The sequence below is a fragment of the Melanostigma gelatinosum genome (assembly GCF_949748355.1).
Source record: "Melanostigma gelatinosum genome assembly, chromosome: 8".
Taxonomy (NCBI): domain Eukaryota; kingdom Metazoa; phylum Chordata; class Actinopteri; order Perciformes; family Zoarcidae; genus Melanostigma; species Melanostigma gelatinosum.
In genome coordinates this window covers 14,314,502-14,338,285 of record NC_136641.1, presented here as the reverse complement: position 1 = coordinate 14,338,285, position 23,784 = coordinate 14,314,502, and the positions used below count along the sequence as shown (strand labels likewise).

The window sequence follows — 23,784 nt, the reverse complement described above, 5'->3', positions numbered from 1 at the left end:
TGGGGACGCTCCTACTTGTATTGTTGTGACATTGCAATTCGTTGAAAGGCACCATCTCTATATACGGGCGGTGTGAGTTTCATGGATTGAGTGTTTCAATACTTTCATAGTATTTATAAAGCACCGAGAAAAACTCACTTTTTACAATATTTTACCGTTTAAGTAGATACTGAATCTATTGGTCAAGAAGTTGTCCAATTTAAACACTTTGAGTGTAAAACTAGAATGAGTCTATATGATGAGGTGTACGTTTTTAATTGTAGAATATAACCTCAGGCTGCTACAAACCCCAAAGTACCAGAAACATACAGAAGACATGACCTATGTGTCCTCGTATTAGCTACGGCCCAACATACAGCATATTCATCATCTTTCATATCACTTCAACCAAAAACTGCATTTCTCCAGTTGTGAGATTACAGCAAATTTAGAGAAAACAAACCAAACTTTGTAAATGTTCATTAAGTATGTAGTTTCTTTAATTAAAACTGCAGCACTGTAAGTGTTCATAGTATTCCACTTGGACATGCATGGAAAAGTAAATATATTCATATAGTACAGATATGTACAGTACAAGGACAATTTTTGAAATTATCAGTCCAACAATGGGAGTGTGAAAAACCATGAATATACTATGCAACTTTCACATTGTATGTTTCTTTAAATTGCTCTTTTCACAACAATATGCCAAAAGACTTTGTTAGTTGACCAATTAAAAAATAAGTTAGAAGGACACGACCAAATTCATCTTGAAAGATATAACAAAATCACTTTTTGAAAGAGGACTCATGATGTTTTTTTTCTGTAGAAAACCAAACAAACAAAAAATAAATCTCTGTGTTAAAGAAATGACTTTCTATATTCATCAGTACAATCAGAAGCGTGATGACAAGAGTTGTATAGTGCTGAAAATAGCACACAACACCAGAAAACAAGAAATGACAGAAAAGGTGCCAAAGACATGAATTACATGGAAGCTAAATAGGGTTTGACTTTTCATTTCATATGAACAATAAGCCTGACTGCCAATGAGTCTGACTGCCAGCCAGATATAGGGCCGGCTGTGAAGCACAACAACATGTCGGGGTCTCCCATGGGACTGCAGCACTAAAGGTTCAGTCAAAGGTGGAAGGTTTTAAAGTTGCTGGGCACATTCCCATTAATGAGTACAGTACAGAAAGGGGAAATATGATTTTTTTTTTTTTAAAGGATCTGATACCTCTGACAAAGAGAACTGTAAAAAACTGTAAATGAACAGAACAGAAGTACAAAGCAACAATAAACTTGCATTATTTTAGTGCATAGAGACATGCCCTCCTGTTAATGGACAGGTATCTTGTTTTTTGAAATATCACATCTTGCAAATATATGAATCGTATCAGACAAAAAGGGAAAGAAAAAGACGTACAGGAAGAAAAACGAGGAAAGCAAACTGCTTGTTTAGGAGTTTATGAAAAAATATTGTGGTAAAATATGTTGGTGGGATTTATAAAGAACTGGAGCCATTCATTTACAGTCAGAAGACATCTGAACGTGTTTCTCCCTCAGTGAAGATGTCTTTGCTGCGTCTCTCCACCAGATGACAGGCAAGCATCGCATCGTTTAACGTCACTGAACAGAGACTCCTGGTTTAATGAACCATTCATCCTAAAGGCTGTGAGGAGTCTCCAATGAGTAAATCATGTTCCTCGTCGATAGATTTTTATTTGATGAAATTGACAAATTGATACAAATACATGTTTTAAAGCTCCATTGTTTTTCACATAGAGCAAATCTGCGTGTTCTTTCGGTGTTATCGGAGGCACCAACGTGATCTTAAGGCAAAACCGTCAGACATTGTATGTGAGACTGAGTGTAAGTGCAAGTAACAAGCAGGGATGTACTGTCGATTTTGTCACGATGACGTCTGAGTCACAAAATAACAGTAAGGCGATTTACTTCCTGTCCCCCAGAACAAGTACAAGGTGGTCTTTGGAGATTGAGATATCTGATTTGTGGTCAGTATGGCTTTAGTTTAGGTTTGGTAGAGAGCAGGGTGACTGGGTTCATCGCACTTCCAACGAGCAGCAAGGATGTGCAAACCATCCTGAGAAGTGTGAAAATAACAGTTACAGTAAGTCCAGGGCCCACACGGAGAAACACAGTCACGAGAATAGTTTCATAGAAAATGGAAAAGGCATCCACTCACAAACCAATAAACAGCACAAGAGTCTGCTTTAGGGGAACGTAAGGAGGAGGGGAGAGATTGGAAAAAACTGTTGCTCACACAAACTAATTTAAGATAATACAATGTCAATCCTTTTGGTTCTGGTTCTGTGGACTAATCTGGGACAATGTGCCAATTAATAACAAGAAAGTATAGAGCTGCACATAGCTGTATCAAGAACATAACACCCTAATAGTCACATGCTAACAACCCAGCAATTAACGCATCTGTTCAGCACTAGGCAAACTGCTATGTTGTGATGTACATAAATATATACGCACAGAGCTTATCACACACACAATGTATTCATTTTTGTCATAAAGGGGAGTAATTGAGGTAAGGTTTTTTCGGGTCCATGTTGAGATCACCTTTTGGTGGAACCATTTACAAAAGGTTTGAGGGAGTATTTGAGATCCGAGTCCCCGACATCTAGACAGCTACTGCATTTTGGAGCCGAGGCTGTTTAGGGACGTCTGCTGTGATGGTATGTGTGGGTGTGTGTGCGTGGCTAACAGGTCGAGGAGCACGAGGCACAATTCCCTGCTGAAAACAGTGTGAAGCCCCGTGTGCGTTGTTTGGTATCTGATTTGATCGAGAATGTTTATGCAACACCTAGCGTGTTAGAAGCTGCGCACGTGTCCACGCGGGAAGTTCATGGCGGCATACACTCGGAGCGTTGCGGTCCTACAGTCCAGTGGAGAGTGAAGGGAGATGAGCGGGGAAGCACAGAGTGGGGGACACGAGGATGGGAGGTTGGAGTCCAGCCCCTGTAGTCTATGGCAAAGTGAACAGGAAGCTCTCTCAAAAGTCTCAGTCCATTCTCAGAAGGCTGCTGCTGAGCTTCAGGCCACAGCTCGGTGGCTCCGCAAGAGGGTCAGAGAGAGCAGAGGAGCACAGCGAAAGGGCGAAAGGGAAGATTTGGACTTCTACGTCGGGGGAAAGTTAGGAGGGGGGGTTCCGCTGCTCTTTTTTATCCCTGGGTGATGATTGTGAGCCAAGTCTGGGCGGTGGCGGTGGTGGTGGCATCGCTCATCATCTGGCAGCAGATTGAGACTGTGCAGCCATGATAATGTGAGAGGGTCCACTCTCAGCCCTCTGGTGCTGGCCCATTCCTGCCAGCACTGACATAGCCATGGCCTCAGCTGCTGCCCTTGAGCTCAGGCCGTTGTGCCCTGCAGAGGGGCTGTGTGCCAAAGAGCTGTGCTGGATCACCGGGGCAGGGGAGCCCGTAGGCTCGGAGGGGTCTCTCATGCTCTCTTCTGCAGCTGCACGGAAAAGAAGACGACACGAGGACAGATTTATACTTCAACTGGCGAAAGCATTTCACTTTTAAGAGGCGACCACAGGAGTAACATGGCATCATTTTAAAAAGGTTCACCTAGGTAGGCCGTCCTCTTCTGTAGGGTGGTCACAGGACAGTCCTTGTGGGCTAGCAGCAGCTGCTTTAAATGAGCCACCTCGTTCCGCAACAGAGACACTTCATTCTAAAGGATCAGAAAATAAGGACTTACAACACTTTTTAATAGTTCATAGAAAATTCGTATCATAGGCAGACTTATAGTACACCCAAAAGAAAAAAATCACCCCTAACACTGGGTCATCTCATTCAAAACAGAGAGACCGTGCAAACCTTTACTTCCCGAATGGATTATTAATGTTTTTCAGCTCTGAAGGGGTAAAGAGTCTGGTTTCCACTACAGTACAGCTGGCAGTGGAGAAGTGGTCAAAAAACCTGCAACTACCGGAGAACACAAATATGTGAAAAAAGTTGTAATGAGTCCCATGGTTTAAAATCCTGTAAATTCATTTGTAAAATATCCCCTTTCTGCCTGAAACTGATGGAAAACACCTCACACACTTCAACAGGAAAGCCTGTCAACTGTGCACAGTGAGTGTGACTCTGCACAAACAGACACAGGCCTCCCACAGGCCGCATTTCATCCCCGCCCACTCACTCGAGGCCCACTCACCGACAGCGAGACGTTCATGGTGCAGAGCTCCTCGGCCTTCTTCTCCAGAGAGCTGACCCAGTATTTGCGTTTCTGTCTGCAGCGCGATGCGGCAGCCCGATTCCTCTCGAGGAACCGCTGCCTTCGCTCATCTGGGTCATCTTCTGCCGTCCGCCGCCGCCGCCCACCTGTAGGCTGTGCTGGAGATACCTAGAGGGAGAGCAGGGTCAGGGGGTAGAAGGAAACAGAGAGACAGGGGGAGGGGAGCGGAAGAAAGACGAGAAAGAAAAAGGGAAGTTTGAGTCATCGCTTCATTATTTTAGTCAGAGCACATTATAGTCATCTCACTACAAGAAGTACAGCCCGGTTTTCTTGAACTGAAACAGTTGGTATGCCAAACATCAAACAAGGTTCAGCTCAGTTACTTTGGGTGGAGTTTCCAGATTTAAGTAACATTGTTCTTGGACCTGACAGTCACATTACAGTCCGGTATACCTGAGGTTGTGCAGGTGACGGAGCATCTGGATGTTGGACCAGCAGCTGGCTCTGCTCTGCCCTCTGAGGTACCATGGGGCTGCCGCCCATGGCCATGAAGCCCATGCTGTATCCTGACGGGCTCTGCTGGGACAGTGCTGCCTTCAGGCGCTGCAGGAAAACAATGACACGACCAAAATCAATAACAAGAATACACAGCCCAAACCAACAGTGTTAACTGTTTTACTGCAAGATCTCAGTTTTTGCTAGAAGTAATGGCAGCGAGTAGCTGGTCACCAGCGTATTTAAAGTTACTGTGAGGACATTTTAACTGGTTATGAGACGGTGTCAAATTAATACTGTTGACACTATATGACCTACATAAGTAGACGTGACCATCTGCAAGAAGATTGTCTGTCAACCCAAAGTTAAAGTTCCTCGTAGTAGCTTTAAGTACACAGCAGCACAGATTGACAACCATAGCTGTCTGAAATCACTCCTTCATCAACAGTTCATTAAATCTACTGTACGCTACTTTTTGCAGGATGTCCCGCTCTGTTGGCACTAGTTGACCCGACTCTGCAGCTTATTGGACGATTCAGCACGTCGAATTAGCGGTGGAGCCCGTCGGCGAGAGAAAATGACTCTCGTACTCTTGGTGTTCAGCTGAAGCCAATCAGTGCACAAGTAGAGAAACGGAAGTGAGGAAAGAAAGCGTTAAGATTGAAGGCAAATTCTGCTTTGTTTCATGTACTGCAGGTATCACAACAACTGCTTGTGTAACTGCTGTCCTAAGGCTTCCGTTTGCCCTTCATGAATGACAAATACAGACTACCGCCACCTGCTAGTATGGAGAGATCTCCTCTGACGCCGGCGCAGAACAAGCCCCAAGGAAGAGTGCCGGGCTTTGAAGGCCAAATTGGGGAATTACAATTTCAGGGTGAGTCACGTGATGCCATTGGGCCCAAAAATACTTTTTCCCATCGACTTAAATTTTGAAAGAGACGTCTGTGAATCATAACTTGTATTTGATGAATCAACTCCTCAGTGTGATCACTTGAATAGCCCTTATTTAAATCATTAGGTCATGAAGCTAAAACGCACATAACGCCGAATCCAGAGTTATTTTCCTTCAGTCACGTGAGGCCGAGGCTCGGAGGCAAGGTTAAAGGAAGCGCTCGTGCGCTTACTCTATGCGCTCATGGATGACGAGGATGAACAGAAGATCCGTCTTATGTTATACTTAAAAGTCCAGCGCTGTATCCAGTTCTCTTTCTACATCCATGGAGCAGAACATACGTGCTCGTTGGCTGTGGTCTCTGCGGTGTGTTCAAGTGCTACTATTTGGCCATGAAACCGGCCACGTGAGGCGAACCAACAGTCAGCTGGTTCTTTTGATGTTGGCTTGGTATGCCTTAATGCCTAAGGGTTCATTAACAAGTAACTGCAGTAAAAAGTCATATGATGAACAAAGTAAGTCAGTGCAGAGGAAGGCTGGAGGGTGAAGGTGGAGATAAAAACGGAGCAGATAAAGAGATAAAAATAGAGAGCTAATCTAGTGCTGACCATCTTGGCCTCTGAGTGGATGCTGTAGCCAGAAGGGGAGTTCGAGCCGCTGCTGCTGCCTCCCAGAGGAGGACCGGGTATTCCAGGAATGTTGGGTACCATGCTCATGGTTCGGGCCAGCTGGAGACCAGATAAGATGCACAAATACACACGTTTTCACAGCTTTCTTAGTTATGAAATTGACACTCGACATATTTAGACTGTGGGTGTGCCTTACATTTATGACGGAGGGTATCTGTACTGGACCAGGGAGCACAGGCACTGCCTGACCAGAGGGAAGCATCATCATGGGGTAGTGGCTGGTTGGTGAGCTAGACAGGCAGACGGGCAGGAACAGGAAGTTCAGTCACGTTTGTATGAATAACTATTTTATACGACAAAGTTTTTCGAACAAAGCAACTATCACCTTTAGGGAAAAAATGATCCACTTCAACCCCACAAAACACACACTTACATAAATAAATACTCGTCCAAGCTGTGAATAATATGACGGCTCAAAGTGTCGATCCAATATCACTCAAAAACACAACACAAGTTTTTTTTTAGATACATCATCTGTCTGATGAATGATGAGGACGTGTGATGGCATTCTGGGTTTACAGGGTTAACTCACAACAGAGTGGAGGTTCAACATATTGTTGGGACCAGCAGATAGAGAAGATGGGAACTGTGGACTACACTAAATGTGTGTGTGTTTGGGTTTTTAAGATGTTCTCCTGAAGCAAAATAGTCATTTTAATAAACGATTCTTTGACCACTGCTTCTGCGAAGGAGGAAGTTCAGATTTCCAGTTTTGTAGAACACACTTTTTTCCCAGCTGTCCCCGGGAGTAATATAGGAATAAGTATTTGCTATTATGGTTCACATTACGGTAAGTCCTTGTCTGTCTCCTAAGATCCAGAGTCTACGGTCAGATGAAATTTAGGTTTTTTGACAATGAAGTTATTCTAATGACATATTTTCAAAATTGTTCCAGATAAGAGCAACTCCGAAGCATATGAGGTAAATCTCCATCAGAGGTTTATGTGGAGTGTGATAGGTTTTATGAAAGATATGATATTCTCTGTGTTTAGCTGAGATTAGCACAGCATATTACACCAATGGTTATCAGTGTATATGTTTCAAGATCCGATTTCCGATTTATCAATCAGCACGATGCTGTTTAGATGAATATAAATATAAGACGTCTGACCCTGTGTCGTGTACAAGTGTTCACGAAGCTATTGCTTTTCAAAGAGGGATTTTGGTGGAGTATATACAAAACCTGCATAGCTGTTGCCGACCCACCGTCTAATCTGAAAATATCTGTGGTTCTCAGAAGTCAGTAGAAGGACTTTACTCACCCCAGAGTTCGATTGGAAGGTGGTGTCTGTGTGATGACAGAGGTGGGTGACGGCATGGTGGGCTGAAAGGCATCGAAGCCCAAGTGTAGTGGGAGGGAACCTGGACGCACAATAGTCGGGGTGGGGGCCGAACTTCTGGGTGGCGTGTCCTTGGAGGATAGCAGTGAGGTGAGTACACCGTTTAGGATCCGCCCTGTTCGCTACACACTCATGTGATCCCCCCCCCCCTCCGCCCGCTCTGTCCTACCTTTCCTTTAACCAGGGGCTCATAGTAGCTGTCCGAATCTCCAGAGTAGGAGTCAGGGCTGCTTGGAGGCGAGGAGTCGACCTCTACAGGTTCCTCTTCTTTCACCTTCACGTCAGATGCCGTCTGCATGCTCATGTCCACAGCCACAGCGGTGGAAGCAGGGAGCTGAGGAGGACAGAGGAAGGGAGAGAGAGAGAGAGAGAGAGAGAGAGAGAGAGAGAGAGAGAGAGAGAGAGAGTTAGAACACATGACTTATCAAAGATAACAGACGACATTACATTGAGAAAGTAGGCTGGTATTTAGCACTGAAACCAAACAACCACAGAATCAGCGAACACTATTTTGTGCAATAAAACACACTGATCTATTCAAATAAAAATCATCGAAAGAAAGTTAATGCAACACTTTAGATTATACTGATAAAAGCACAAAGCAGGAATTTCTGAAAGCAATAATTTTTCACTTCAACACTTGAGGTAAGAAAGAAGGAAGTAGAACGTCATTTTTCACAATGTGGGAGTCTTGTAGGAGATTCCGTTGGTTTCTGCTATTAATAATAATAATAATACATAAAGGCATCAACACATATTCAAACGTTGGCTTTCTTACAGAGTTCTTTGCTCTCTTGTCCTCCTCGTCTTGTTCGAAGGAGCTGGCCAGCTCGTTGAACAGACCGACCTCCTCGCAGTTCTTTAGGAAGCGGGTGGGCGTAGGTGTCTGGTCTGGCAAAAGGGAACGAACAGAGGTAATTATTCAAAGTATCGCTTTCACACTCTGCATTAAATATAGAAACCCATGTCATCAAATGTGTCTTTGGAGCGGTGCTAATAGACACTGATGTTGAGCTATGCAGACACAGTCAGGGGGGGGGGGGGATATTTAACAAAGAGGTAGATTAATGCTGTGGTTTTGTTTAGATGGTGAAACAGTACCTGCAATAATTACAGAGTCAGTCCTGGCTGGTCCAAATTTCAGTGTCATCTCATGCTTGTGTTTGTGTACAGCCAAGTGGTCCACGTTGGTAAACCTCTGGAGCAAGTGGACAAGAAGCAGAGAGGAAAGATAAGTACATTATACGAAGTGGCTGATGGGTAATGGTCTATCTGTTCTGGTGGCTTGAGGAAATAGCCTACACAACATTAACCCAGATATCATCTTGCGTAATTGCAATAATCACAGGCAGATAATCTGTTGGAGAAACACATGCAGCCGACACTGCACACACTTTGCAGACCATAGAGAGCACTGTCTTGGTAGTGTTCAGTTCCTTATGTCTAAAATCCCTGAATGGGCTCATTATAGCTGCAGGACATGGGCTCAAATATCTCTACACAAACTAGAATCATCTAGAAAAGACAAAGGCCTTGCACAACGAATAAAATATTATTTTAACAGCATGCGAATGAACCAATGGTTGAAAATGTCTACGAATTGATGAGGGCTGAAAAGCAGCAGTATGGCAAAAATAGCAAAAGCAAATAAGCTGACACGTCACATCAGATGCTAGAAATGCAAGTGTAAGAAACCATTGTTGTCAAACTAGTGTGTGTTAAAAAAGCAACGGAGCTCGACTATGTTCCTTCCTGCGTTCTATGTGCCGTCAGGTATCCACAGTGGAAGCTGCAGGAGCTCTGGCACTCGGTGCAGACCGGACCTTCTGAAGAGAGCTCCGGCAGCCGTCGGCTGAGATGCGGCGCTTCTTCTTTGGAGAAGTGGCGGAGGTGAATCAGTCACAGACGTAGGAGGAATAATCTTAGCTCTGGTACCGGCCTATTCACCATTCGCCGCAGCCTATTTTGGGAGTTGCGTTTGCAGTTGCGAGTTCATACGTGAGAGAGTGAAGTGGAAACACAGTCAAGTGTCAGGGGGCTTATTTTTAGCTTCACCAATACAACTACATGTCTCATTTGTCTCTTTCCTCTGAACAAGGCGGCTGGATCTTGCAGAGGAAACTATCTCCAACTGATCTCCCTGTAGGAGATACTGGCAGGTGGGATTTCCCCTCCCCACAAAGTAGATGCTGGGTGTTATATTATAAAATGGGGGAGCTGTTGTTGTTGTTGTTGTTTGTTGTTAACTTGGTAAAAGGAAAACCCGGAGCAAAGCCTGGAGTCAGTGATCCGCGTTCTATTATGGGCATGATTCAGACTTTCCTGGTAGACAACTGTTGCTTGTAAAGGGCAGGAGCAAAACAGCATTGGGACATGATGTACACAAATAAATATCATCAAAGATGATAAATGTAAAAGCAGCACGTGTCTGAGCTTCATAACAATTTGTACAATGATACTTAAGCTGGTATAATATGTAAGACTGGGTATTGAAAACTCTCAAGTACTAAACGTTTTCAATCAAATGCATTTGCTATTTCTCTGATCAGATAGTTCCTGATGTAAATAAATTGTTTTCCATTCAGGTCGGTTTCTAGTTGGATAGCTTGTGTCTCGACAATATTTAAAGCTGCACTCATCGATATATTTACGTTACCCATGGATCAAAACGTATGTTTGACCAGGGCGTCATACTGCGACCTGTGCACGTTCAAATTTCACGTTCTCGCGTTTATGTAAGTGCATAATGATCATTATCATTGGTGCTATGTAGTGTGTGTACGTAAGTCAAGTCAATTAAAAGTTTAATTCGGCGCAAAATCACAACAGAAGCTATCTAATGACACTTTTATATGTAGAGCCGGTCTAGACCATACTCTTTAATATGCAAAGTCACAATACTCCACCATGACAAAGCACAAAGATAAACTCCCCTGTAACACAACCGGGCGTTATGTTGAAGGCCATCTGCCTTGACCGGTTGAGTCGAGAGAGAGAGGGAGAGAGAGCGAGAGAGAGAGAGCGAGAGAGAGAGAGGCGTAGAACTCTTGAAAACAATAAAAAGAAAAGTAGCACTTTCAACCACAATGGCTTACGCAGAAACTGGGTCTGTGGTACAAAGGGAAAGCTACACAGTGTATTGTAGGCAAAGGTCATTGATTAATACCAGAAACAACCAAATCATGTGCTACCAGTGCAAAAGTTAGTCTGGAGCTCTGGCGTGTATTGTGAAGCGGGTCGCTTGTTGGCTTGTTGGTACTGCTCTCGTCAACCCTGACTTCAGCTGCAGTTTGCAGCTTTTTGACTCCAAATGAATGATTATGTTGCTCTATGTAAACAGGCAACTGTTTGCCAACAAGTCCGCCGTGACATCTATGCCACAGCCAGAGACCTGCACTGTCATCAACGTCCCTTCATCTCGAGAAGCTCCGATGTGATTCTGTTGTTTTAACTGACAACTAAATTAATCATGATATCTACCAATGAAATATGCAGAGCATTTATACATGACATAAACATGTCAAAGGACATTTAAAATGTTTGATGAATGAGTCCCTCGGTGTCCATAATGTTCTGAAATGAAAATAAATAAACAAACAAATCATCATTTATTCATCCGACACACATGTTTCGCTGCTTTACATGCCTGTTGTTCAAACCGCAAATCCCGTGTACAACAGATCGCTTCTGATCAGAGAATGGAAGACGGCTTCTGAATCCCAAATGTTTCTTAAACCACATAAAACACTTTCTTCCTCCAGAGCCCAGGAGAGATACTCAGAGCATATCACACCCAGCTGAACACAGGACCAGACGGATAATCCAGCACATGAGACATGACGTTTCCTTTGTTGAATAATCATGAGTCCTAGAACACACTTTTTTTTTTTAATTTGCTCTGATATAAGGCCACGCTCAGATGATGCACCACGCTACTGGCATGTGAGAGCACTATCGGCACTCAGCTGAGTCACGGCCGCGGCTCAAACCTGTGTCTGCAGGCGTTAGAAGTCAACAGCTACAGGTCGAAAGAATAACTGATTACTCACTGGAGCTTCCACTGAGTCACTGTTGAAAGGAGACAGCCTTGTCTCACAACACAGCGCGCTAGCTAGAACGCGATCTGAAGTCCTTTCAGGGATTCTTGAAGTTTTGTTCCAGGCAAATCAAGTGCCTTTTGGGGCACTATATCTTTTCTCTTTAAAATTATTTTAGAAGAACATTCAATCATGATTAGTTGCAGTCAGCTGCTGGAGAGTACTGATGTGGACAACAATATCACACAGCATCACACGCATGCACACACACCTGGAAGCCAGGACAAGGAGGGGTGAGACTTACCTGTCCACAGCCAGGAGCACTGCACACAAAAGGTCGGTCGTCCCCCATTTTTGCGAAGAGCTTGCAGTGTAACTGTGTGAGAGGAGAAGAGGAGAACATTGCTGCTGCTTTTCTCGATTTGCCAAGTCCTGAAAATAACAACACGGGGATGCTGTGGCTTGTAGTCTTTAGTCTGAGCAGGAAGCTGAATGCTGTTTAAAAATAACCCTGGCAAAGGAGGAAAACATGCACAGAGGCAGCGAGACCAAGTTTCCCTGGTGATACTTCCTTCACACAGGGGGGGCTTCTGGTTGGCGAATGAGAAGCCGCTCACACGAGAGAGAACGACGGCTACCGTTCACACAAAGACCCCTCCCCTCTCCTTCTGTCTCATTTTCCCTCACTCCCAATCCCTCCTTCTCCCATCACCACTCCCTCTCCTCACCTCTCTAGCACCTCCCAACATGTTACCTTCTCGCACCCCTCATTCCCCCGTCATCTCCAGCCTCTTTCTGTGAACTCTCACGTGACTCCACAGCACAGATGTATTGAAATGACCTGAACGTGTACCTCACTGGTACTTCTTTTTCTTATTAAATACAAGCGTTTCCTGTGTTGAGATGCAAGTTTGTGATGAGACCAAAACGTTATTAGTGGAGAATTATTAATAGAGAGAGGTATTTGTGTTCAGTCTAGACAACCTCTAAACTATTGCTATTATTTTATTTATTACTGAACTTTGAATATGAGTTATATAATTTAAAAAAATATTACATTACATCCAACGTCTAATAGTGCGTAATAACACTGCTGCTATAATAGGGCGGAACAGTATAATCACAAATCTTTACCATAATAAATTGTCATCTCTAAAATGATCAATGTGATGATAATCATTTTCAAATACATCCCCTACATTAGATTCCCTTGTCATGTTGTCTTCTGATTTGTCCTGATTCATCACAGTTTGATCACTTTCACTTTCAGATCTGGGACTCAGGGCTCACTGTATGACTGGTTGTTATTCAGATTTTCAGTACATTTTGGTAGATGCAATTTATCAGTAATTCAATAAATTAACTCAATGTTCCAGCCCTATGGTATAAAAACATAACATGGGCTATTTCATTAGGGTGCTATATGTTAACACTGTAATAACAGATGCACTTCCAAAGCTTTCCACAGGACTACAAAGCAAACACCACATCCACCTTCTCCTCGAGTAATGCTTAGAGTTAAATATGCACATGCTCATGTTTGGTTTCTCCTCCTGTTGTGTCTGAAGCTGAAGTGACATAAACTAAAGCTGTGGGAGGCTCACTGCTTCTATCAGCTGTCTCCACACACACACACACACACACACACACACGCCCCTCTCTTCACCAAACCACCCTGAACAACACTCCATGTGAAGACAAACTGTGAAGTTTAGACAACGAACTTTGGTCAATGAATTTAAATCAGGGGATTGAAGGTGGATCATTAATGTTTTAGCACTCTCAACCTGCCCAGAGTGACTTCTGGCAGCTATTACACAACACTGTCTACAACTACCAGCATGCATTGCACCTTTATACGTAGAAACCTTTCAATAAACAAAAGCCACTGACTACTGCAATACTCCTAAAGGTTTCTCTAAAACACATTCATGAGCTGATGAGCAGGATGGTGTTCCACCTTAATAATTTAAGACTACCCATTTCAAGATTCACGTCTTAGACGTCTTTAGTGATCAGCTTCCTAAATCTTAACTTTGCCGATGACGATACAACAGCACCTGAACTTCTGTGTTGTTCTGACTTGTTTTTAAGCTTGCTTAATCGCATTCATTACATCAAATTTCATATGTACTGCTATTCCACGAACTGGAAAGCGACGTCGGTTTAATGTGTTTAGTGTCGTAGCTGAGTCACAGATCGCATTAACCTCTGTTGTAAATACTACACGGATTGAGAGTGTAGCCTCACATTATTGAGTGGGACAGATTATTCATTATGTTGGCGAGGCATAAATGTCTGAAAGTTTTCCCAGTGCTGAAGTCAGTATATTTTCCTCCTTCCTCCCCTCTATTTCTCCCTTCGCCGAGGACAGCTGCCCCTGAGCCAAGACATGATTACTGAAGCCGTGCGCCGAAATGCAACGCTCTCCCATGATGCCAGAGCAGCAACAGGCCCAACCGTTGTGTCTCTCAGTCTTCGTCCCTGCTCTGTGCAGATCAGACGGCCGATAAAGAGGAGCAGACTGATTTTCTTCCAGACCTCCCATGCTCTGGAGAAAGGCAACAGGTTGGTGACAGGGCCCTCGCAGTGTTCCCAATCCGCTGAGTCTATTTGGGCAGAGATGTGTCTGCAAACAAGATGCTCGTTATACCGAGGGTGTGGACCGTGTGGGGAAGTGGACACATCTGCCGTGAGGAGTGGGAACAGATTTCAGAGTTTACATCTTACTAACCACATGCTTAGACATTAACTTGGCTGCCTGCCGGGTGGGATTTGATTTTGTGGGTCCACCATATAGTCCACCATATATTTCAGACGACGGTTGTGGAAAATACCATTTGTTTTCCGATAGCTGCCCCGACCAATCTCTTCACCTGATTAAAACTGATGGGTTGAATCTTTTCTTCAGCATCTATTGCTTGACTTCGTGGTAAGTCCGTCTATCTTGAATGAAAACTTCAAAAACTGCAACCCTATCTGTAATCCTGCGCTGAATTCACGTAAATACAGAAGGAAGTTTCTCTGGTAATTTACGGCTTTGACTGTCAGTAGTGTCTCACTGAGAATAAACTCTGAAGGTAATTAATGAGTTGACAGGATAGTTTTACTGCACTGAGACTTAAACTCTGCGAGACACAATAAATCTGTCTGCTAGTAACATTAGTGATGCACATCATTGATATACATTACAGACATGGATATCAAGTTCACCTATTTTGCCTCCTTTCATCCAAGGTGACAGTCAAGGTGTCCTAATTCCTGTGCCTCTCATTGAGCTGCTGCCAAAGTCCCACCGTTAACTTGGATTTCTCCGACTCAGCAGGTGTAGGGGAATGAGTCGCAGCTATAATCAGCCACAGCCATCTAGTGTTTGATGCAGCCTGCTAGGAAACTGACTAAACAAACCGTATTAATAGCTCGTACTGCAGCCATAACTCTGGAATCTGAGGTTTGAATTGCCAGAGGGTAGGGGAGACCCCACAAAAAGAAGAAAAAAAAGAAAAGGAGGGGGAGGTAGAGCGCGAAATGGTGAAATCGCAAAAAGGTCGGTCAGTGATCGATCAATTGAAGGATCTAGGATATTTGCTGGATCACATGCTTGGTCCTGTAAATGTGGGCTGTGACCTCCAGAGATCTTAGCTGTAGCTGGACGTGTGCAACAGCCGATATGTATTTATGTAAGCAGAGTGAACCCGAGATTTGGTAAATGGAACAAATGAAATTCTATATCTTAGTCTGCGTAACTAACAAGGCCTTGAAGCTAAATCCATGCGGAGCAAGCAGACAATGCAGGAAAATACACGATGGACCAAGCCAGAGCTGTTTTCTAAAATTAAATCAAAAACACTGTGCTGAAATTATTCCTGGTCTGCAACTTTTATAAACACTTGCCGAGAGGTTTTGGCTCTAGTTCAAAAGAAAAAGACCGTGTCACTTGATGTTTGGTGTCTTAAGCCTGTTCAGCCTCTGGTGCAGACATTCATTTAACTCAACCCTTCATGCTCAATCCTCTACAACACTGTACATCTAACACTGAATCAACAAACCAACAATACAATGGACACACTTCAAATCACTGGCATCTCAGCCAAAGGCACAAATTACATACATGCATACATGCTTTACATGTATTTTCCAAACATTAAATATGTTCACCATATGTGTAACGAAGTGATACTGTTTAAGTTGCAGCAAAGAACATTTCTGTTGCATAAAAAATTTAAACTTAGATAATTACTAAGAGTGGGTCAAGATGCTTGGTTGGACTAAACAGGCTGCAGTTTTCTCTGGTGTAGATCTATGTGATGGAATGAGGTACAACTCTGCCAAAAACATGACCTACATTCCTAATGAAGGTGTTGACATGCATGGGGATGCGGATCCTGGGGGCATTCAACAGCTCAAATTGCAATACTATGGATATCATTATTACGAGAGACTTTGGCTTCTTTTAGTGGCTCTCCTTGCCCAGACCCAGATTATCATCACCGCTTATTGTGCCGCCAAAAAAACAGACGAGGCAAATGTTTTTCGTGTGGTTTCGGCCATTTAAAAAAGAGGGCGATGTCAAACACAAATCCAAAAGTTCTGAAAACTTTAGTTCCTTCTTCTATACCACGCTGACTGATCTGAAAAAAAAGTATTTTTCAGCCTTCATTACCGTCTGGTAACCTTAGCCCCGCCTTTTCCCGTAACAAGACTGCCTTTCATCTTCAGCCATTGGCTGTGAAGCGCGTCAATCAACAGACTCTAATGTACGCGACGCTTAGGACCCTGTCAATAACACTGGTTAGATGATTCTGATTGGTTAAAACCCCGAAATCAACTTTTAGTATCCACGAAAAACTAATGGCTAGCTGGTGTGGCTAACGTTAACAACAGGCCGAAGGCACGTTCAAGATGTGTAATAACAGCGCTACTACCAGCTTCAACGATGACAACGATGACAACGAACATACATCAACATTAATACAGTCATATCCGCAGTGAACCGGTGTAACGTTATTATAAAGGCGTTAACAGTCAAATTAACAAAAACAGACAACGTTAGCATTTAAGTTGAGTTAGCGGACTGACACTTGAGTGCAAAACGAGACAGTAGTGGGTCCGAATGAAACAGTTTAGACAATTCAATATGCGGAGAGTTTTGGCGACAACAAACACAGAAACTGTCGCGCCAAACGCTACTTAGTCATAGTTTAGTATGGTGGACTTATCTATGGTGAATATAAAGCGTAATAAAGTGTTTACAAACTCACCCTTGCGCCCCTCTCTGTGGCTCCCCTCTCCTCTCCTCTCCCTTGGAATTTGACACTCCCCTCGACGTCAAGTTATCGCGAGAGTTCATCTCAGATCTCGTCGCCATATGTTAAGAAATGGATCCAGACGTTGAGAGGAGAAGCTTCTGGTCTGCAGACGAGTATCCCCTGAAGTTCGACTTAAGTCACATGTATACACGGGAACATATGACGTCTGTCAGTGTGGACGCTGGATATAAATAAGCAAGTTGTGCCCTCAGCATGTGGTAGACCTGTCTTAAACTACCCTATTACAACTTGTAACCCACCAATCAGGGCGCCATATTTGCTAGCAGCCATTAATGCACATTATGTTTTGTAAACATTGAGATTCCAAATCAAGTCACAGAATTTAAGAAGTCAAAACACGTCAAATAAACATAAGATTAACAAACTAAACAGACACTTTACATACACACACAATACTGAATTGGAAGCTCATCTTAATGTTTAAAACTTCTCTGTCTGCATGGCGAAAAACTAAAAAAAGTAGAAAAGTACATAAGTGTTGAAGACTAAACCAAAGTGATTTAAATATCCACTATGAAATACAAAATAACAAATTTCATGCTATATTACAATTAATTAAATAGCGGTAGTCGCTGTCTAGCATAAGGCCCTTTCATTAGTTTTAATAAAGTAGAATAATTTAACTTAAGACTGAAAAAAGGGTAGTTATTCAGTATATTTGTTTTCATGATTAAAGAATCCCCCCTAATAGTTAATCACAATTACAAAATTAACTTTATGAATTGGATGGGTGTGTGGTGTTTTTGTGTGACTGTGCATTTAAGAACATGTGGCCCATGATTAAGATACTCTATATTGATGTGGAACCTTTTCTTATGAAGCTCATTTGAAGTTTAGTTTGTCATTGAGGGAGTTTTTCCGTATCCAAATAAAGTGTGTCATATGCTGTACAGATTGTAAAGCCTCTTAAGGCTAACTTGTGATATTGATTTCAATTATTTCCAAATCTTTGTGTTGTTGACTGTTATGTGTCATACCATAAAAGCAAATAATTTAAACTATTGTACCTATGAACATTTACAATGAGGGGGGTCTTTTCCCCTCTTACTGTGGTTTCCTTCCTGATATTCTCCACCTATTCTCTCTCATGGAAGTGGACGTCCTGACTGTAGCAGTAAAAGGCAGCATGGTGTACAAGGCTAAAACAATAGGCCAAAATATGACATTATTAATGGTTGAACTTGAGATTGTTCCAAATCAGCTCTTGAAAAAATGCATAATGAATTAGAGACGAGGCATCTGATGTAATCCACAGCGAGTGTTACATAACGTCACAATTTTGCTCTCATTTGCAAATCACACTAAACTCATTCAGAGACGGTTTTAGAAGACAATAAATGTGAATTCAGAGACGAGGCTAGAGAGACCCCAAGTGGATGATTTGAGAACTGGATATGCTGAGGTTAACTTCTGTATTATTAATGTAAAGCTACTTCTCGTCCATCTAAATGGTTTGCAAAGTCGCCACAGGTTTTACAAAGCAAATACATTTGTAACAGTGTCATGATAACTGTAGAGTCCTGTTAAGCAGTCATTCATTGACCCTTGTTGATACATAAACTCTTGAGTTAAAATATCATAGAAACTGCTCCCGACTGCAAATGTATAAAGTGGTTTCTTATATTTCAGCTCTTCTGGCCCTCAGATTGTAATGACTGTGATTCAGACAGTGTAGTCCAGCTGTTATGCTGTACAGCTATGAAGTGATTACAGCTGCATTCAATCATAATCACTAAGTCGCAATTTGACACATAACTTGGCCTTTTCTTCACTCTATTAATATTTATGCTGTTGCACGTGTTTTTGACCGAGCGGCTAAAGTTGTATATTACTTGTGCATTTTAAATACGATTGCAGCGTTGATCATTGGTTTGGTATTGAAGAGAGAGACTTAACTTCAGTTTATTAAAGGTGCCGGAGAACCACCGGGATAAATAGCTAAATTCCCGATGGCTGAATTCCATTTAGGTTTGGATTCAGCGTCCTGCTGTTTGTGCATGTACTGGTTCACTGTCACAATGACGCTTACTTATTGGGACACTTGAATATAATGGAGCCATTGTTCATGTTTTCAGTAACACCTGAACCTTTCCTGCTATTTCCTGCTGCAGTCAAAATGTCTGCTGTGAAAAAGGACTATGCAAATTAAACCTCAATCTGATTAGAGACAAAAAACAAATATGAAAATGACACAGCAGAGTGTTCCAGTAGGGTTTCATAGCACATTGCAGCTGAGCTTTCGGAGCCGTGTTTAATCATGATTTGGTAAATGTTTAAACAACTCCATGAGTTTAAATATTCTGTGAAGAACAATAGAGAGGAGAAAATAGAATATAAAAGGAATTTACTTTCATTGACAAAGAAAAAGAAGCACCTTTGCAGGAGTACACGAGACGTTACTTTAGGGGTTAACTCTTACAGCGGCAGAAGAAGAAAACAAAACCAAGCACAGAAATGGTTAGATTTCAGACAGATGGCGTAACAAACGTAAACATCTTCCAAGCTCATTTAGTGAATCTTTAAAGGACAAAAACTTAGTAATCATTCCATTTCATGTTTCTACATTGAATTTAAACTAAAAAGTACTTTTCAAACATATGCAGCTAAATGTTAGACCAGCGAGCTCCTGTGAAAACCAAAACTTTGGAAAGTTAAGACTGAAAAGATCCATTGTAAAAACAAAACAAACAAAAAAAACATTTTATTTCTTCTTGGCAACGGCATCCTTCATTAAAATAAAGCCCAAATAAATAGTGAATCACATGTGTAAGCAGGCATGTTCAGAGGGCTAGACGAAGGCAAGATTAGTGTGCCCGGCACATTTTGTGAAACCCATGATAATATTCTGCAACATTTCGTTGCGTCTACATAACAAATACAACTGTTCCCTTCTGGCACAACCTTTTCTGTCCTGATTAAAGTGGGTTTTTTTGTTTTTCTTTTCATTTTTCCTTGGTACTGCAAAGATTATTGCATTGCGAGTTCACTGGGACGTCATTGAGAGAACGATGGCCACTCCAACTATCATATACGTGACATAAAATCCGTTCCTGAGCTCTACTTCAGGAACTGCATCCTCTGACAGAAGCACCCGACAGCCTGCATCATTAGACATTAGTCGCTATTCAATACATCTATTACACATTTAAATCTAATCTTTTACCACCAAACTCAACATTTAAGAGTTTCCTCATGCTCTGTGACAAACCATGACATTACTTTTAAGCATTAAAATGTAGCTTACATATTGTACATTTTGCAGACAAAAAAAAAAAAAAAAAAAAGAGAATAAGCCTCGTTAAAATGTCAAAGACGGACTGGCTCTTTGTGAACAGCTGGAAACTGATCAGACTTCAGACCGCACTGCTTATTTAGATGTTGTTCAAGGACTAGATAATAATACAAAAAAGACTTGGAGAGGTATGTACATCTCTCATGGGGCATAAATTTGCAGGGTTTGATAAATGAGGGCCACTGTCAGACACTATCGTAGAATTCAATGGAGACACTTCTTTGCCAAATAAATGCTGGGTGATGAGCTGTCCAATTATCAGCCAGTGAGGCCTGAGAGCTCCCTGATGGTTACATCACCTCAGTCTCTCAGCAGTAAATAGTCTTTGATCGTCTCTGGTAAAGGAAGCTCTTTTACAGCAGTGGGGAAGAACTGGACTCCGAGACTCTGGCGAACAGCACAGCGTGCCAGAGAGCAAAGCTTGGGAGCCTGAGCCACCATGTTGGTCAGCCTCGCCAGCAGCTGGGGATCCTTACTCAGCTCCCTGGGAAGGGTGCCATCGGCCCGTCGGATCTCAAACCGCCCCGCTGCCCGGCACAGCAGGTCCAAGCACTCCTCCTCCTGCTCAGTGCCCAGGCCCCGGGCCAACAGGGCCACCAGTCGGGAGATAGGGGTCTGGCCCTTCAGGTTGGTCACGTGGACCTGGGCTCCGTAGTCTAATAGCACTTTGACGCTCTCCAGGTTGCCCTTCATTGCTGCCCAGCTCAAAGGCGTGTCATTGTTGTAGTCCCTGCCATTGGGACAGGCCCCGCTCTCCAGCAGGGCCCTCACACACTCTGGGTTATCTTTGAAGGCGGCCCAGTGAAGTGGAGTGTCCTTGTTGCCATCCAGGGCGTTTGGCAGGGCCCCGTACTCCAACAGCAGCTCCACGCAGCCCTCGTCCTTCTCTGCTGCATAGTGCAGTGCTGTTCGGTTATAGCCATCCAAAGCATTCACCTGATGAGGAAACGTCATGAAAGGAGAAATGTTCTGATAAGGAGTCACCAAAACGTTGGGCCATATTTCAAATGGTGCAAGCACTGTGAGCAGCACAAAGTGTTATGTCTCAGGCGCATGAACTGTGCACTTGACATTTTGGTCCGAGTATGTGCCGCGGCACACAGTGCAAAGGGCAGCTGAAGTGGAATCTAGATCAGAGAGTGTGGTAGTTGGGCACCAAAATAACACACAGACGGGCAAAGACACTTTCAAAGTGTTGTAGCGCTGCTTAAAACACCAACACACAAACAGAGCACGAGAGTTAGAAGTTTGGTTCTGTAAAAAAACTGTACAAAAAATATGCTGGAAGTGCTTTTTACCAAATAGTCTTAATGAAAACTGTTGAGTGTGATTATCTAAAGTAACAGGGGTGGTGTTTCTGACGAGACATGTTGCGGTTGAACTGTTTTTGCCTTTTTGCCTTCATTGGATAGCCAGGAGGGAAGAGGCAGCCAGGAAACACGGACAGAAATGCAATGAGCATGAGTAACCTTTTATTGTTCATGACAATTAAATTGTAATCATCTCATTTCGTCAGTTCCATGTTTGTTTACTGTTTGTGTTCTGTTTTTTTATTTGTGCATTAATACGTTCGAAGCGTTCTTGAACACACCAACGGGGAAGAGTTATAAAATATGCTCCTGCTCAGACCTGCATCTGTGTTCAATGTGATGGATTACTCATTACTCATACAGTAGCTGTCTGGAAGGAAGAATTAAATCCAAAAATCAGTAGTGTGCTGTGGGGAATGGTTGAGTGTGTAGGAGTCATCCATGTCATACCTCTGCACCCTTCTCCAACAGCAGCTCTACACAGTCAGCATCAGCGACCATACAGGCACAGTGCAGGGGCTTCAGTGTGCCATGCATCCGGTTCACATCAGCTCCCTGAGGGCACACGGGAGGTAAACGATGTCAATATAACTGTTGACACTACAAGATACTATGTATTTAAAGTTGGCCTACCTTACGAATGAGATCCTCCACGTTGTCGTGTGGGAATGAACGAATGGCTGCGATGGTGCGGATGAGCCGCTCAGACAAGGAGTATTTACTTTGAATGCTTTGCATGATGTACCACATAGTAGAGCTCATGTGTAACGGAGGACCATGGCACCCAGGCCGGGGTGACACTCGGGCACACTGAAACAAATTGTTAAACAAGTTGTAAGACACAATGGAGATACATGGGCCTTAACAGAGCAAAATAACAATTTCAATTTTAAATTCACTTTTATCAAATTATTTCTTTTGACTTTCCCTTATTATGGAGATGGATCTGTGGCAAAGTGTTTTATTGTGGAAATAATATGTACATACTGTAGTTAATGTCATGTAAAATGATATTGACAGTACATGATTAAATCTGCTGTGACGAGTTATACGTTGTACTGGTGGGTCGATATCTCGTTATATTTGGGAGTTTGTTACAACCTTTTAAAAAAAAGTCATAAAGTCAAATTGCCACCGATAGTGATTTCGAGTTACTTGCTTGTTGATTTTAAGATCAAAATGTCATGCATGACCGTCACGAATGACTACTTTTAAAAACAAAATCAACACAAACGTTTGATAAATAGCCACATTTTGACCGTTCTTTGGGTGAAATTGGAGGCGTTTAATGGCCCTTTGGGCTTCCCGTAAGTAGCTAGCATTACACGTAAACATATGACTGTCACTGTCAGCTAACGTTAGCTCACTTCACAAGAACTCCACAACTAAATGTAACAAAAAAACAACAGTGATGCACGTTTTACACCAAGTGGTGCATCAAAAACAATAATGGAGTACTTGTATTTTGCAAATCACCACAGCTGCTTGACGCTAACGGGCTGGTTTAGAGTCAATTTAAAAAACCTAGAAAAATAGCTACATTGTAACCCGGCAGCTAGCACCGAGTTAGCTTAGCTAGCGAGCTGACGTGAGCGTCGAGATGCGAAGAACGATCGACACTCGGGTCGAAAAAAAATCGAGTGACATTCACTGCAAATGCTTGTGAACGAGCTTTTAAATAATCATCGTATCAACCGTCGACGAATGACCGATGAGGTTTACTCAACGTACCGTTCCTGGTCCTCAGTGTGAAGGTCTCACAGATTACCGTACAGACTGTTCGCTGCGCTGTTCGACCTAAACACAAAGCGTCAGCGCTCGCGGCCACGCCCTCTGCCTCGAGCGTGTGCTTTGTATTAAAGTAATTCACATTCTAGTCATTTTGTTTTGACCAAAATCACAAGTTTACAATCCGTACAACATCCGACGTCCTCTGTCACAGGACCCTCGCATCGGAACAGTTACACACATATTAACACCGGACTGAGCCGATAGTGGGTTTACTCTGCGATAACTTCACATAACTTGAATACCAGCTTTCACGATGTCTGACAGGAAGGCACGTCTACCAAGAGCACTGCCTTTCCCAAAATAGACTTGTGTGGCTGCACCGCAGCAGACGTCCACAAACATGCCGTGAATGTCTCCAGTTCATGACCATGTTAAGGTCCAAGCAGCAACACGCCACAAACACACTGT

General features: G+C 42.9%; 1 protein-coding gene across 4 annotated transcripts; it reads right to left on the bottom strand.

Moving 5' to 3' along the window:
• Window positions 1-463: 463 nt before the first annotated feature.
• On the bottom strand, window positions 464-23,557 carry asb8 (ankyrin repeat and SOCS box containing 8). 4 transcript variants are annotated; one of them, XM_079274206.1, is made up of 14 exons: window positions 23,317-23,557; window positions 22,219-22,395; window positions 22,036-22,140; window positions 11,958-12,029; window positions 8,718-8,814; window positions 8,395-8,507; window positions 7,786-7,950; window positions 7,539-7,687; window positions 6,413-6,506; window positions 6,196-6,315; window positions 4,651-4,800; window positions 4,177-4,365; window positions 3,585-3,690; window positions 464-3,471 (listed from the first exon to the last, which is right to left on the bottom strand). In XM_079274206.1, exons 2-14 carry the CDS (start codon window positions 22,345-22,347, stop codon window positions 3,239-3,241), a joined length of 1,722 nt encoding a protein of 573 aa, XP_079130332.1. In that variant the 5' UTR covers window positions 22,348-22,395; window positions 23,317-23,557; the 3' UTR covers window positions 464-3,238. The 4 variants fall into 4 exon arrangements, with proteins under 4 accessions (XP_079130332.1, XP_079130329.1, XP_079130330.1 ...); XM_079274203.1 differs by lacking the exons at window positions 22,036-22,140; window positions 22,219-22,395; window positions 23,317-23,557 and adding an exon at window positions 16,915-16,961; XM_079274204.1 differs by lacking the exons at window positions 464-3,471; window positions 3,585-3,690; window positions 4,177-4,365; ... (6 more) ...; window positions 8,718-8,814; window positions 11,958-12,029 and adding an exon at window positions 19,311-21,211.
• Window positions 23,558-23,784: the final 227 nt, after the last annotated feature.

Excerpts from the sequence above, each read along its gene's own strand:
- asb8 (XM_079274206.1), bottom strand. The coding sequence starts at position 22,347 with ATGAGCTCTACTATGTGGTACATCATGCAAAGCATTCAAAGTAAATAC. Across the intron at positions 22,141-22,218 it reads TGGAGGATCTCATTCGTAAG|GGAGCTGATGTGAACCGGAT; the intron begins GTAGGCCAACTT and ends GTGTGCCCTCAG. Across the intron at positions 12,030-22,035 it reads TGTTGGAGAAGGGTGCAGAG|TTACACTGCAAGCTCTTCGC; the intron begins GTATGACATGGA and ends CCTCTCACACAG.